The sequence below is a fragment of the Geotrypetes seraphini genome, chromosome 19 (assembly GCF_902459505.1).
Source record: "Geotrypetes seraphini chromosome 19, aGeoSer1.1, whole genome shotgun sequence".
Classification (NCBI taxonomy): Eukaryota; Metazoa; Chordata; class Amphibia; order Gymnophiona; family Dermophiidae; genus Geotrypetes; species Geotrypetes seraphini.
Window position 1 is genome coordinate 19,765,321 of NC_047102.1, and position 16,642 is coordinate 19,781,962.

Consider the following 16,642-nt stretch of genomic DNA (forward strand, 5'->3'; position numbering starts at 1 on the left):
CTGCTAAAGCCATAGCCAGCTATTTTGTGGGCAGTTCAGAGGGAGAGTTGGCACCTATACTGTTAAGTACATAAAACTCAGTCCTATCTTTATCCAATTTCAGTTAGGTAATTACGTTCTGAATATTGTACAAACCTGGATATTCTGTGCTAGTGCTTGGACATGCCCAGCACTGAATGGCCATAATGCTGGCAGTGGCCAAAAAGAAACATTGATCACTGCTTGCTACTGTTGTACAGAGTGCTGGCCTAAGTGACTGCTTTTTACAGATGCCTTACAACTTGTCTATACCTCTGACCAGAGTTCCCATGATCTTTCACAATTCAATTCAAGCCTTGACAAGGTAGCATGATAGTTCTTCCAGAACCCCCCCCTCCCCCCCACAGACTTAGACCTTTCTAAATGTAAGGCAGTTTGGATCTTGCTGTGCCTTCTATAACTCATAAGTTTTCCTATAATAAATAACTACATTCCTCCCTCTGTATTCGCGGTTTCAGCAATCGCGGTTTCGATTATGCGCGGTTTTTCGCTTGTTGGCTCCCCCCCACAAATTACATCAGAGAAATTGCTGATTCCCAGCACTGCACAGAAAAATTTGTGGGTTTTCTGTATTCGCGAGTCTGTTAATCCCCTATCACCGCGAATACGGAGGGAGAAGTGTATACCATTTCCCTTCAAGACTGCATAACAGCTCTAGGATTTAAGAAAGACAGTCACTCTTTGACAGATACATTCTTTAAAACCTTACTTTAATTCTTCATACTTAAGACTCTTGCTTGTGAATTGATACCCAGTAGACATGATTATTGCAGTTCTCTAGATCATGATCTTCCTCTGCATTCCATCTACCATTTGTAACTACCATCCATGTCCCCTTTTCTGTCCTGAGGTTGAGCAGAGAGGAAGAGAATATTAGAAAAATCCAGCATGAAGACAGGGGATGCCCCAGATGTTTCAAGGGGCCACCAGTGGTCTCAAGACCTTACATTGAAAAAGAATGTGCATATCCATGGTCATTTAAGACTACAGTAACCTAAGAGAAGTGTTAGATTATAAAGAGAATCTTGCATATAGAATTGAAAATTTATGAAATTTGGGTTCCCTGAATGGAAAACATTGAATAATCAATATAGTTTAGAGTTCTTATGCTTCCAAGCAGACTTCCTAGGGCATCAAGCCGCATTGTGGTATAAATTAATATCTGGATATTTGAATAAAAAACCAAAAAATGGTCTAAGAGACATTTGGAGCACTGAGATTAAGCATCAAATTACTGCATCTCAATGGCCACTAATTTGGTCTTGGAGAATGAGATGTACAGTGTCAGCATCTATGAGACAAACTTGGTTCTTTTTATTACATAGAGCTTTATGGACCCCTACACGTTTGCAAAAATTAGATAGTTCTAAGTCCAATAAATGCTGGCACTGTAATCTGGAACCTGGGACGTTGGATCATTTACTGTATCATTGTCCCTACATTAAAAGTTTTTGGAATGCAATTTGGCCACAAATTAATAAATTGATGGAAAATCATGTAGCAATATCATATGATACAGTGTTATTTGGAATGATGATGAGAAAAAAAAGTCAAATTTCACCAGAAAATAACAAGCTTTTACTAGTCATGACAGGGGTTGCCATTCAGCATATAACCAATATCTGGAAGAATCATAGTAACCTTAATTATACATTTTGGTGGAATACAATTTGTCATATATTCAAAATGGAAAGAGTAATAGCAATACAAAGAGGGACATATCCCAAATTTATAAAAATATGGGGGCCATTGACAAAGTATTGTACTGAATGAATAGTAGGATTTATCTTCTTCTTTTCTTCTTTTTCTTGTCTTCTTTATGGCACACATGGAGGGGGGGTAGTGAAAATAATTTTACATAACATGTTATAATATGGTATACAATAAGTATAAGGTGATTGGAAAGTACTTGAAGGGTGGGGGGTGGGAGAGGGGATTAAAAAAATTTGTTCAGAATATTATGTAATAGATATAAAAGTGATATTGTGTATTCATTAGTTGTAACTCAATATTTTGTACACTTCATGTAAAATATGAAAATGAATAAAGAATTATAAAAAAAAAGAAAATTTATGAAATATGTTATAAGATTCTTATTTTGCTCAGCAGTTCCATGTAGTTATTTTTAATTTTATATCATTTGGAGATATTTCTTTTTACCTATTCTGCTTTTTCTAGCAAATCTATACATTTGGAAGGAAACTGGGACAAGGAAGCTTTGGAATGGTGATTGAAGTAACCCATAAGGAAACAGGCCAAAAGTGGGCAATTAAAAAGGTGAACAAAGAAAAGGTAAAGAAAGAAGATACTATATCTCATTGCCCTTGTTGATAACTACTGAATACCTTTCTGTTTTTTTCTAATACAAGCAACAATATAACTGGTATTCATAGAATTTTTTCCAAGTTGCTATTCATGAATTAGCTTAATGAACCAATCATAAGGATATAAACTTAGAACAGAATGAGAAAAATGTCAAATTTCCTGTCCAAACTAGAACCACCTTTTATGTAGAATATAGAGGTTAGAATTTAGACTTCCAGATCGGGACATGCTCTGTTGCTATGGTATTTTAGAAAAAGATCTACAGATGCAGAGCCTTTTCTAAAGTATCTGCAGGAGTACACATAAATTTGGTAGTGCACGCAATGGGAGCAGCAATTTTACAAAGATACATGTTGAAAAATGAATGCCACAGACCTGGCAGCTTAAGTGGTGACAAATTAAGTGGTGATGTTGCATTTTAAACTTGGTTTCCAGTAGGAATGGTATGCTGAACCGTAGGGTTGTCCATACCTGCTTATGAGCATTCTACAGCAGATGTCAATCGCAGCTTTTCCGCTCTTCCTCCTCCTCCCTGGTCTCTGTTCTTTCTTCTGTTGGATTTTTCAGTTGTTCACGGTTACGCAGCTCCAGGACCAGTTTGGAGAGGACCATACGCTGCAGCTGGCAGGTGCATCCTTCGGGAACTGTTCAGCCAGCCTGCTGAATATCTGTGGAGGGTTCTCGGCCCTCGGCATTTACTTGTTTCATTTACTCAGTTAGGAGCTTCAGCGCAGGCTTTTAGGCATTAATAGTGTCCTTTGGGTCGCCGATGGTGCCGACTGCAGTTTCGCCTCCTTTCTCTTTCTGGAAGTTGCTGCAGCCTGACGGGAGTGGAGGTTCAGTCCGACTGGCAGCCCGACGATCTCGGTGTGATAGCTGTCCAGTGGACTGAGGCAGTAAATCCCTCCTGATCCGACTACTCTCTCAAGGACCTGAGGCAGGCAGTAATATTTTTAATTGGTAGTGCTTGGGTATTATTATTGTTGACTGTTGCTTCTTAAACATCATGCCGTACAAAGAGGGCCTGATTCTGTATAGAACGCCCGGTCTCAGCAGCTGCCTAAGCGGCTTTTGAGAATTGCAGATGGGCATCTTATATAGAATCACTAACCACCTTGATTCTCTAACCGGCATCCATGTCACAGATGCTGTTTAGAGAATCACGTTACAGAATCCGGGCCTGATTGCCTATTGCAAGCCCTAGGGAAATGCATAGGGCCACTTAAACTCGTCTAAGGCCACTTCTGGGCAAAATCACGCCCATACCCAGCCTTGGGTGAGCTTAAGCATCCCTATGCATCTCCCTCAACCACAGCAGACACCTACAGTGGTGTTTTTTTTTTGTTTTTTTTTAGCAAACGTGCATCCTAATTGGCCGGTTAGAGAGCAGTAGGACACCTACCACCACCTACAATCAGGACACCGTTTATAGAATGTGGCCCAGAGTAGAATTCAGGGTTGCTTTTTTAAATATATTACTATAAACATAGAAACATAGAAGATGACGGCAGAAAAGGGCTACAGCCCATCAAGTCTGCCCACTCTGCTTATCCACCCCCTGTCTATGCCCTAATGACCCAATTTCCTTATCTTGACCCTCGTAGGGATCCCACATGGGTATCCCATTTATTCTTAAAGTCTGGCACGCTGTCTGCCTCGATCACCTGCACTGGAAGCTTGTTCCAATGATCAACCACTCTCTCTGTGAAGAAATACTTTCTGGTGTCGCCATGAAATTTTCCGCCCCTGAGTTTGAGCGGGTGCCCTCTTGTGGCCGAGGGTCCCTTGAGAAAGAAAATATCATCTTCCACTTCGACACGTCCCATGAGGTACTTAAATGTTTCGATCATGTCTCCCCTCTCCCTACGTTCCTCAAGAGTGTAGAGCTGCAATTTGTTCAGTCTCTCTTCGTACGAGAGACCCTTGAGCCCCGAGATCATCCTGGAGGCCGTCCGTTGAACCGATTCAATTCTGCGCACAATGTGGCCTCCAGAATTGCACACAGTACTCCAGATGAGGTCTCACCATGGCCCTGTACAATGGCATTATGACTTCAGGCTTTCGGCTGACGAAACTTCTATTGATACAACCCAATATCTGCCTTGCCTTAGATGAAGCCTTCTCCACTTGATTGGCAGTTTTCATGTCTGCACTGATGATTACTCCTAAATCTCGTTCTGCTGAAGTTCTAGTTAAAGTTTCTCAGTTCAAGAAGTACGTCCTGCATGGATTTCCGCTTCCGAGGTGCATGACCTTACATTTCTTAGCATTGAAGCCTAGCTGCCAGGTTGAGGACCAACTTTCCAATGTAAGCAGGTCCTGCTTTTTTTTTTTACTTCCCCTAACAGTTTTAATAGTGTATACTAGCAGTTTACTTAGCCATACAAAAATAATGGATTCAGTGTAGCTCTATGGGCTTGAAATGTCATGCATTTTCTCTTTATTTGTTGTTGTATCTTAGTAAAACAATGCCAAGTAATTTTAAGGGGAGAAGTTATCAATATGGGTACCATTAACATGGGCTATTTACCACATATGCTATTTTAGCATAAGGTCCTGTTCTATGCAATGAGGCCCTGTGGTAAAATAACCCATCATGATGGTAGCTCATGTTGATAATTTTCTCCTATAAAAGTACTTTTAGAATTCTGTTCTTTGAATACTTTCTAAACATTTATTAACCACATCTAGTCAATAGTAAAATGAACAGAAAAATAACCAATGAAATTATTGAATAACTATGACTCTGTTATGTAGGAGTAATTATAATATCAGTAATAGCACACATTTGTTTTTGTTTGTTTATGATGAAGGCTGGAAGCATAGCTGTGAAGTTACTTGAACGAGAAGTTCACATCCTAAAAACTGTAAACCATGAACATATTATACATCTTGCAGAAATTTTTGAAACTCCGAAAGTAAGGTTCTTTACAGTACATTTTATTAAATTGCATTTCATGAAGAACTATGTATGAAATGAGAGAGCCATATTTTATTCTTTTACCTAATTCACCTGTTTTCAAATTGTGTTATCTTTGTGGTTAATTCTTTAATCAAATAATATATGTTATTGGAGGAAGTGACGTCATCGGGAGCGATGGTGGCTTAAAATCGAAGCTCCTCCGAATCGCGCTAAACTTTTAGCTTTCAGCTAGCGGAACGAGGCTAGTATTTTGCAATTTCTGCATAATCGAGTGTGGAAAAATAGCGGGTAGCAGATGGCTTCGAAAAAAGGGCGAGCGGATTTGAAATCCTATGCTTACCAGCCATCGGATACTTCTGAGGCCTGTGAGACTGATGAACCACAACGCGGTAAGGGCGTTGTCCAGCTGAATACCGAGTCTGATGCTCGATCGGCCACATGTGGGGAAATGCGTGCATGGATGGCAGATTTAAAATCTACAATGCTTTCTATCCAAAGCACTTTACAATCGGAGGTGGCTAAGATTGGGCAGTCAGTGCATGATATGGGGGCTCGGCTGCAGGAGTTTGAAGAACGCGTTATTGACCATGACACGGACCTAGTGGCCCTGCAAGCGCGGTGCGCTCATTTGGAACGCAGACAGGAAGATTTTCAACTTCGCCTAGAAGATGGAGAGAATCGCAGCCGACGGAGTAATGTGCGTGCTAGAGGGGTTCCTGAAAATTTGGCTGCATCGGAGTTACAGGCTCATCTGTTGGAAATCTGCAAACGCTTTCTTCAGGCAGCTGACCCAGAGGCTCTAATACCTGTGATTGAGTTTGAAAGAGTGCATCGGGCTCTGGGTCCCCGGGTAGGTGATAGGCCCCGAGATGTGGTAGCCTGTTTTACACGCTATCCAGTTAAAAATCAAGTTCTTCAAGCTGCTCGAAAAGTGGGACATATCACCTGGGAAAATTCTAAAGTGGAATTATTTGCAGATTTGTCCGCAATTACATTACGAAAGCGTCGAGATTTTCGGGAGATTACTCACTGCTTACAATCCCATGCTATCAGTTATCGATGGCTTTTTCCTTTTGGACTTTCCTTTCAAGTGGCTTCTCAACAGCATAAGGTTACTTTAGTGGAGGAAGCTGCAGCTATATTACGTGATGCTCAACTTTATGCATCCTTGGAAGAGCCGACTACGTCGTCTGGAACTGGTGCTTCATCGCAGCGCTGGAAACGGGTCCCTACTAGTAGCAAGCGCCTGCAGCGGAGATCTGGCCTGGAGCAGAACTCGGCCTCTGGACCTACTTGAATTTTTAAGCTGCTTTGTTTGGTTCTTGGTTGACAGATATGCGATTCTTGCAAGTTCTTGTTTAATATTGGCATATATGATCTCTTCTCGTACTATTTTTCATATGTTTGGTGTGATTTGGGGTATGTTGGGATGTCACTTTCTCCTTTAGCCCACCATGAGGAGGGTCTATGGTTAGTTTGGGGATGGGAGGGGAGGGAAGTGGGGGGGGGGAATGGAGAAGGGGTTTTTTCTTTTCTGCTGCTGGTTTCTACAATGGGGTTTGTTATTCTGGGTTGTGAAGGGTTGTTTGCGGGAGTATGGTTGCGTGTGGGTATGTTTGAATGAATGGCTCCTGAAGGTATTAGTTTCTTTACGTTAAATGTACGGGGTCTGAATGTACCTCGAAAGAGGCAATTGCTTTTTAAAGAGGCTGATAGGTTGAAGGCTGGGGTGGGTTTCTTTCAGGAGACCCATCTTAAACCTCAATATGAATCGCTAGTGAAACATCCTCGTTATCCCCATATATATTTTGCTTCAAATGAGGAGGGGTCTAAAAAACATGGAGTAGGGATTCTTTTTGCAAAGCACCTTGATCCTCAGATTAAACAGGTGATACGAGACCCGAAGGGTCGTTATTTGATTTTGAAAGTTGAATTGCAGCAGGTGCTATATACTTTTTGTAATATTTATGCTCCTAACTCTGAGCAAAAAGATTTTTTGGTAACTTTAGATCAGGTGTTGCGAGGGGTTGTTGAGGGTTCTTTATTAGTAGGGGGGGATTTTAATTTGACTTACGATGTGGGACTGGATAATTCGTCACAGTCGATTCATTATGGAAAATCTGATAGAAAGCAATTGCACTCTTTCTTTATGACCTGGGATTTGATTGATCCTTGGAGACATCTATATCCAACTACCAAAGATTATACTTATTTTTCAACAGTACATGATTCATATTCTCGTATTGATTTTTGGGGTATTGATAAGGCTTTACTTTCCCAGGTGTCGGATGTGGGAATTGCTCAGCGTGTGTGGTCAGATCATGCTGCGGTATATTTTATTTTACATCCTCATATGGCTTCCTTTGGGCGGCGGTTCTGGCGATTTTGTGATAGCCTATTGACGGATCCTATAATAGTGTCTCGAATAGAACAGAATTTGAAGGATTATATTCAGTTTAATACTAGTGATGAGATTTCTCCTTTGATATTTTGGGAAGGTATGAAGGCAGTTTTACGTGGTAATATTATTTCTATTGGAGTACATCGACGGCGAGAACGCGGGCGAAAACAGGAAGCTTTGCGCCAACAATTGCATTATCTAGAAGAAAAGCATAAGCGGGAACTTTCATCTGCTTTGCTGACGCGTCTAGATAAGGTGCGAAAAGAACTTCAGATGATGCAATTGGACGAATTATCGGACCAATTACAATCGGTCCAACAAAAACATTTTGAATATGGTAATAGGGCGAGCCGTCAGTTGGCTTATAAGTTGAAAGCTCAAAAATTGAGGAATGTGATTACTAAGGTGACAGCCACTGATGGTTCAGACTGTTATACGCCGGAATCTATTGCAGGTGCTTTCCTTTCATTTTATCAACATTTATATACTCCTGAACAAGATGTATCTCAAGTTCAAATTGATAATTATTTGGCACAGACACAGCTTCCTAAATTGACAACTGAAGAAGCAGAGTGTCTGTCAGCCCCTATTTCGGAAGCTGAAACTCAATGGGCAATTTCTACTTTGGCTTATGGGAAAGCACCTGGATTAGATGGCTTTACGAATAGATTTTATAAATGTTTTAGTCATTTGCTTGTAGGCCCTCTTACTCGAGCCTTTAATAGTTTGGAAATGGGTAAGGAGTTGCCTCATTCGTGGAGATTGGCGGGTATAACACTTATTTTGAAACCGGGAAAAAATTCTATGCTTTGTGGATCATATCGTCCAATTTCACTGTTAGACACTGATTACAAAATTTTCACAAAAATATTGGCTCGTAGGTTGCAATGTTATATGACTTATTTAGTACAAGATGACCAAGCGGGTTTTATTGCGGGGAGGCAAACATATGATAATATTCGTAGATTGCTTCATTTGATTTGGTTTGTACAACATGAAAAGATGCCAGCACTGCTGTTGAGTGCTGACGCGGAAAAGGCCTTTGATAGGGTGTCGTGGCCATTTTTGTTGAGCACTTTATCAGCTATGGGAATTAGAGGACAGTTTTTTATGTGGATTCAGATTCTATATACTAAGCCTTTAGCAGCTCTCCGGATTAATGGGGGGTATACAGATTCCTTTCAGTTAGCCAGAGGAACAAGACAAGGTTGTGCGCTTTCGCCACTACTTTTTGCGTTGGTAATGGAGCCGTTTGCTTCTCATGTTCGAGCCCAGCAGAATATTCATGGCATGGTTTGTAATGGACTTTCCACAAAGTTATTGATGTTTGCTGATGATGTTATTTTTACTGTAACTGATCCCTGTGTTACTCTCCCGGGTATTATAGGTGAATTGTCTGCCTATGGCGATGTATCTGGATTTCGGACCAACATGGATAAGTCTGAGATATTGAATTTGTCAGTACATCCAAGGGATTGTGCTTTTTTGAAAGCTACTTATTCTTTTAAATGGGCATCTAAATTTATACGTTATTTAGGAATCAATGTGCCAGCGCGGCTTTGCTCTTTGTTTGAAGTTAATTATCCAGCGATTTTACAATCTCTTTGGGTTGATTTGGATAGATGGGAGAATGTCTCCTTATCATGGTTTGGTCGCATACAAAGTGTAAAGATGATGGTATTGCCGAAGCTACTTTATCTTTTCCAGGCTTTACCCATTCCTTTGTCTGCTGCTTTCTTTCGTGGGGTGGCTAGAAAAATTTTTAAATACATTTGGAAGAGTCGACCCCCACGGGTGCCTAGGAATGTGTTGTATCAATTCCGCTCTCAGGGGGGTATGGCTGTACCCTGTTTGAGGCGTTATTATGAGGCTGCTCAACTGAAGTCTTTTTTGAGTTGGTGTAAGGATAGATCAAAAAGCTGGGTTCGAGGGGAAAAAATTTTGGGATCGGAAGAGCTTTGTCGGGTGATCCCTTGGTTGAAAGTGGAAGAGGCTCGACAATTGTTTAAGGGGGCTAACCCTTTTTTGCAACATACGTTTGTGATGTGGATTAGGTTGCGTAATAGGTTTTTCCCCTCTAGATTGTATTTTCGTAGTACCCCGTTGTGGGTTGCGTGGGGTTTTGCACCGGGAAGATCTGATTGTCGTTTTCGGGTTTGGGCTCAAATGGGTCTTATGGATTTGGGAGATTTTGTGGAAGAGGGGCGATTATTATCATTTTTGGAATTGAGGGAAGCTTATGATTTGTTGCCGACTGACTATTTTCGCTATCTTCAAGCAATAGATTTTATTAGGCGCAGGGCTCTTGATGATATTGGTTTGGAAGAAACCACCCTAGAATGGGCAATTATGGGTAGTAGTGGTAAGGGGTGTATTACTAGATTCTATAAAGCTCTTATTCAACAACAAGCTTCCCCGGTAAAATATCTATCTCTTTGGGAGGGACTTTTACGACCGGCGCCACCGATTATTAAATGGGAGCGGGTGTTTAGTCGCCTGCTTCGAGTTTCTATAGCCAGCTCTTTGGTGGAAAATGGATATAAGATGCTTTATCAATGGTACCTAACACCCCAGCGTCTTCATCTTATGTATCCTCAAGTATCTAATTTATGTTGGAGGCGCTGTGGTTGTTTGGGTACCTTCCTTCATATCTGGTGGGATTGTCCGAAGGTAGTCCCATATTGGGATATGGTATTTGAATTGTTATCTGATATTTTACATACCACGATTTCTCGAGCTATGGGTAGTGCTCTTTTACATCTACCTTTGGCTCCATTGTCTTCTAATACACATAAACTGGTTTGTTATATTTTTACTGCTGCTCGTCTTTTGTTAGCGGCATATTGGAAACAGGCCTTTCCCCCAGGTCGACTACACTTATTACGAAAAATAGATTTTATTTTTCGTATGTCTAAATTGACGGCATTGACAAAATCTCGTCTTACACCCTTTTTTAAGGTGTGGAATCCTTATATTCGGTGGTGTGAATGTCCTTCATGATCTGAGTGTTTAGCTACATTTGTGTAACCCTATGTGAAAGCTGATTTTGGGGTGGGTTAGGGGGGGGGGGTTTATTTTGATTTATATGATTTTTGTTTGCATTGTGCTGAAGAATCAAGTACAACTTTATCTTTTTACTTTCTGGGGGGAAGGGGTTGGAGAAAATGTGACATTGTAGATATCTGTTTGCTTAACCTCTGTGTTTTTGTTTTGTATATTTGAAAAATTACTAATAAACAATTTACAAAAAAAAAAAAATAATATATGTTATTATTTCGGGTTGTTTTCTGTTATCAGCGGATGTACCTTGTAATGGAGCTGTGTGAGGGTGGAGAACTGAAAGAAATTCTTCAGAGGAAAAAACATTTATCAGAAAATGAAACAAGACACATCATTGGCAGTCTGGCATCAGCAATAGCATACCTTCATAAAAAGGGTAAAAAAAGTTTTATTAATTTTTATGTGTCCTATGACTGAAGTGCTAATCACATGTTCTAAGTCACACCTGTTGAAATATTAATGTGACCGAGAGTTCTGTATGTGTCACCCGAATGCATATTGTTGACCTGTGAAATAAGTGAAGCAGTATGCAGTGGGGTATGTGTATAATATAGGTGTTTGAGTGTACATTGTATATATTCATATAGCCTTGAGTGCACAGAGAAGTGGTTCTGTGTCCAGATTTATGCTCACACTCTTATATACGTATATATCTACAATGAAAGTAATGTATCCAAATTTGTAAGTTATCACTCATATACTAGAGTATATAGAATTAAAAGAAATAAAACAAAACAAATAGAATAAAGATAATACCTTTTTTTATTGGACTAAGTGCATTGTTTGATTATAAAAGACTACAGCTACTACTCAAGGAGCATGAATTACTGAAAGAAATATTTCCAGCTCCACCCATGCTGGCCTTCAGGCAGCCACCTAATTTAAAACAAAAACTGGAGAAAAACACACTCCCAACACAAACTCATAAAGAAGAGAATGGCACAGGACCCCGTAATCTCTCACATAAAGGAATCTTTCATATGCTCATCTTCCAATGTGGTACATATCATTCAATGCAAAAAATGTAGAGAAGGGTGCTACATTGGAGAAACAAGCCAGATGCTAAAAACTAGAATTAATTTAGACAGGTACCATATTAAAAACTTTAATGCCAGTCAGGATGCCACCTCTGTGGGACAACATTTCAACAAACCAGAACAAAGCACTGCATTTTACTGAAATATTTTAAATGGCATGAATAATATGAGGGGATTATTTTTCATTACAGATATAGTTCATAGAGATCTAAAACTGGAAAATATTTTAATTAAAAACAGTGAAGAAGACAGTGCTGAGTCATCGGAATTAAACATAAAGGTAAGCAGCATATTACATTTACTCTTAACACAGCATAGTTGGAAAAACATATTCAGGGAGGGGTTGGAAGAAGTTAAGAAATTATAGTCCGAGTCAAGTTTATATTTGATATGTTCAAGTGCTGAATATCTGTGCTTACATGCATGATTTATATATATTTGTGATCGCTCTCTCTAGAATATCTTCACCTTCTCTCTTTTGCTCTTGACCAGGGGTTCCCACACTTTTTGGGCTTGCACGCTACTTTTAAAATGACCAAGTCAAAATGATCTACCAACAATAAAATAAAAAAAAACCACAAAGCACACTGTACGCAGAGAAAATGTTAATTATCATTCCTATTCCGGGGTTTCTTCAAAGAGGTCAAGGCAGATGTCTCTATGCACTGTCACCTCAGTAACAACCATACAAAAATAGACAAATATACCCCCCTCCCTTTTTACTAAACCACAATAGCAGTTTTTAGCACAGGGAGCAGCTCATAGGCTCCCTGTGCTAAAAACCGCTATTGCGGTTTAGTAAAAGAGGGCCATAGTGAAAATATAGACAGCAGATATAAATTCACACACATTTTGATCACTAAATTGAAAATAAAATCATTTTTCCTACCTTTGTTGTCTGGTGGTTTCACGAGTCTCTGGTTGCACTTTCTTCTTCTGACTGTGCATCCAATCTTTCTTCCCTTCTTTCAGCCTGTATGCTTCCTCTCCTCCAAACATCATTCCCTCCCCTAACTTTTTCTTCCTCTCTCCCTGCCCTTTCTTTCTTTTTTTCTGTTTCCCTTCTTTCTTTCTGTCTCCCTGCCTGCCCCCTTTCTTTCTTTCTCCCTGCCCTCCCCCAAGCCACTGCCGCCGCCATCAGGTAACAGGCCTCAAAGCCGCCGCCGCCCCAAGCTCTCTCTGCATCGGGCCGACCAGCATTCCTCTCCCCGATGTCAATTCTGCCGTCGGAGAGGAAGTTCCAGCCCAGCCAGGCATAAAATGGGTCTATGTGCTAAAATAACACAACTTGTGATAAAATAACCCATCTTAACAGTAGCACACATTGATAAATCTTCCCATAAGTTACCTTTTTCCAGAGATGATTGTAATCTTTTAATGTAAGGCTGACAATAATCACATTTTATGAATGTATATACCGTAGGTGTCTGCTAGGTGCCTTTTTTGTAATTTTTGCCCAGGTGCCCTTTATAAAATTACACCCTATCTATGTGCTCCTTTTACAAAGCCGTAGTAGTCATTCTCCTTTAGCAAATGTACCAAAGCCCATTTAGTTCTTATGGGCTTCAATGTATTTGCCATGGAAGAATGGCTTTGTCATAGGGGCCCTATGTATAGTAAGTAGTTGTCAGCATTGAAAGCTGTAAGATTTGTGTTACAATAATTGTGTGAAACTTGTTATATGACTGAGAAGTTTTATACTGTGGTACTTTCTCTAGGTAACTGATTTTGGTTTAGCAGTGAGGAAGGGTGGTGTTGGCAGTGAAAGTATGCTGCAAGCTACCTGTGGGACTCCTATTTACATGGGTAAGAACAATGATCATATCTTAAGAAAAGCTTTCACAAAGGAATAGACTGGTTAATATAGTTCAAAGACTAAGCTCTTGAAAGACCAGAACATAATTCTACTTTTGCATTGTATGAGTAAGAAAGCAATAAGGCAAATGATCCACTAAAACCAATGTGGAAACGAGCAAAAAAGCAGATCTTGTAAAGAACAGTTTTTATTGAAATTAACTGAAGCACAGCACATGAAAAAAACAGTTTTATGTTTCTTGCTAAAAAGCTACTCCTTTTTCTCACTAAAGATTGCTCCAATGAGGTCATTCTTGAAACAGGTGGATTCAGCAAATAAAGCACATGACAAAAATATATAGATTGCATACATAACTTTATTTACAAAAGGTTAAAACCATTAAAAAACCAGATACAGACCTTAGCATGGCTTCTACTTCATTGCAAATGAAGGTTTGCAGCTGCACAATGGTGACCTCATTGTGAGATCATCAAGGCGCACCTGCAAGGTGGAATGCCACAATTAAAAATATGTGCTGGGGGAGCGGGTTGGGATTCAAACCCATGATCTCTGGAAGATGAACACAGGGCTTTTACTTATTGAGCTATAGCAGCTTCCAGGCAGGTGTCTCTGACTACCCTGTGATATGATAGCTTAGCAGATCCCTAAGTGTTTTAGGTTGCATTTCAAGGCATAATATCAGATTAGGGCACAAATAGCTGGTGAGGAAAGGCTCTTGTGTTAATTTAATTCCCTCTCGTCCACCCCAAGACAGAGATTTTTGATTTATAGGCTCTTCAGCCAACCAGGAACAGGGCATTACTTTGGTAGTATTTTTCTGCCTTTAGTCAAATGATATAAGACAAAGTAGTGCAAAGCAGTTACTATGTGAATAGACAGGGAGAACCAAGAGTCAGGAGTAGCAGAGGAGATGAAGATACACAAGGCCTGGGTGGAGAGCAACCTTTTACATTTGTTTGTGGCCTCTGACTGGAGTGGAGAATATCCAAGTGATTTATTTGAGCAGGCACACTGTGGATCAAGTAGAGAGGATCTAGTGGATGAGGTTTTCACTAGCATTGGGGAACTCCTGTAATATCATGGCCATGCAACAAATTACTCAAAATTGGAAGGACTATACCAAATTAAATTATACATTCTGGTGGAACTCTGTTTGTCATATATACAAAATGGAAAAAGTATTAGCGTTACAACAAGGGAATCTTCACAATTTTAAGAAAATTTGGGAACCATTGACTAAATATTCTAATGATCAGATTTCTTAGCACATTGCCAGTAGTTATATAGGGTTAGGGTGGGATATGTATAATTTTTGGACATCAGAATTGGGAAATAAAGGGGAGGGATTTATTATTTATGATATGATATATTGAATGTAACTAAAAATGTCATGTAATATTTAATTATATTATGTGTGATTCAATTTCTGTAAGAATGAAAAGTTAATAAATAAATATTAAAAAAAAAATATATATATATATATATCATGGCACCAAGTGTTAACACAAAAGTTTCCAAGATTTTCAGTTGAAAAAGATCACTGAGTGGCAGGTATAGATGTATAGAGTGGGGTGAGACCTTGGGAGGGGTTGCTGTATGTTTTCTTTCTATGGCCACTGCTGAGTTGAACCATTCAGTAGATGGAAGGTCATTGAGGGACAGATGAGTAAAATTGTCTTCCTTGGTTAGATATGAGGATGGAAGAATTTTGTTGACCAAATAGGCTATTTATTTTGTTTGGTAGAGCCAGGGAAGGAGAGACAACCTCAAAGGCTTTGGTGGCCTACTGAATTAAAGTGGTGATGGCTTCCACTTATGTTTTACAGGAGCACCCAGTCCTTGTAGTATTTAAGGGTTCATTCTACCAGAGGGCAAGCTTCCTTTTTGGCACAGCATTGCCTGATTTTACCACAGGACATTTATAAGGTGGTCACCTGATCATGGCTCAGCTCCTTTGTGAGATATTACATATTAGATATACAGACAGTGCATGATACAATTTTTGGGGTCTGTCTGATTTTCACTTAAACTAAACTAAACTAAATCTTGGGTTTATATACCGCAACATCTCCACAGGTGGAGCTCGACACGGTTTACATGGTTAGTGAAGGAACGGAACTCCAGTAGATTTATAGAAGTAGGTAAGAAGAGAGGTTAGGTGTGATAATACTAGGGAGGGGATGAGGTTACGTTTTGGAGAAGAGCCAGGTCTTCAGAAGCTTACGGAATGGTAGAAGGGAGCTCAAGTTGCGGAGAGGGGAAGGGAAACTATTCCATAACTGAGCGATTCTGAAGTGGAGGGAGGAACCGAGTTTACCAACGAGGGAGATACCTTTTAAGGAGGGGAGGGATAATTTTAGTTTTTGCGTGGATCTAGTGAAGAATGGATTTGAGGAATTCCAGGATAGAGGAATAAGAGGTGGAAGGATACCGTGGAGGATCTTGAAGATTAAGCAGGCACATTTAAAGTGGACCCTGGAGATGACAGGAAGCCAGTGGAGCTTGGACAGGAGCGGAGAGACATGGTCAAATTTACTTTTTGAGAAGATAAGTTTGGCCGCTGTGTTCTGGATTAGTTGGAGTCTGTGGAGGCTTTTCTTTGTTAAGCTAAGGTAAATGGAATTGCAATAGTCCAATCTGGAGAGGATGATGGACTGTACGAGCACGGCAAAGTGTTTTTGGTGGAAGCAGGACCTCACTTTCCTCAGCATGTGAAGGCTGTAAAAGCATTTTTTTATCAGGGAATTGAGGTGGTCGTTGAAGGATAGCGAGGAATCTATGGTGATGCCCAGGACTTTGCTAGAGAACTCCAGTTGTAGAGAGGAGCCTGTGGGCAGTGGGATGGAAGTGGGTAGATGATCAAGTTTAGGGCCAAGCCAAAGTAGTTTGGTTTTGGACTCGTTCAGTTTCATTTGTACAGCGAGGGCCCAAGATTGAAGGTTGGTTATGCATGAAGAGATGTTTGCTGCGAGATTGGTGAGGTTTGCGTCGGTCTCGAGGAGGACCAGGATATCGTCTTATAACTTATTCTGGCTTGCTAC

General features: G+C 40.1%; 1 protein-coding gene across 6 annotated transcripts in view; it reads left to right on the forward strand.

The window, feature by feature from the left end:
* The window catches only part of STK33 (serine/threonine kinase 33), a 104,231-nt gene that overhangs the window by 45,150 nt on the left and 42,439 nt on the right, over window positions 1-16,642 (forward strand). For all 6 annotated transcript variants that reach the window (XM_033928904.1, XM_033928907.1, XM_033928905.1 and 3 more), the window contains exons 5-9: window positions 2,218-2,331; window positions 5,178-5,282; window positions 10,986-11,124; window positions 11,977-12,065; window positions 13,504-13,591. In XM_033928904.1, coding sequence (XP_033784795.1) covers window positions 2,218-2,331; window positions 5,178-5,282; window positions 10,986-11,124; window positions 11,977-12,065; window positions 13,504-13,591 — 535 coding nt within the window. The remainder of the gene's footprint in view (window positions 1-2,217; window positions 2,332-5,177; window positions 5,283-10,985; window positions 11,125-11,976; window positions 12,066-13,503; window positions 13,592-16,642) is intronic.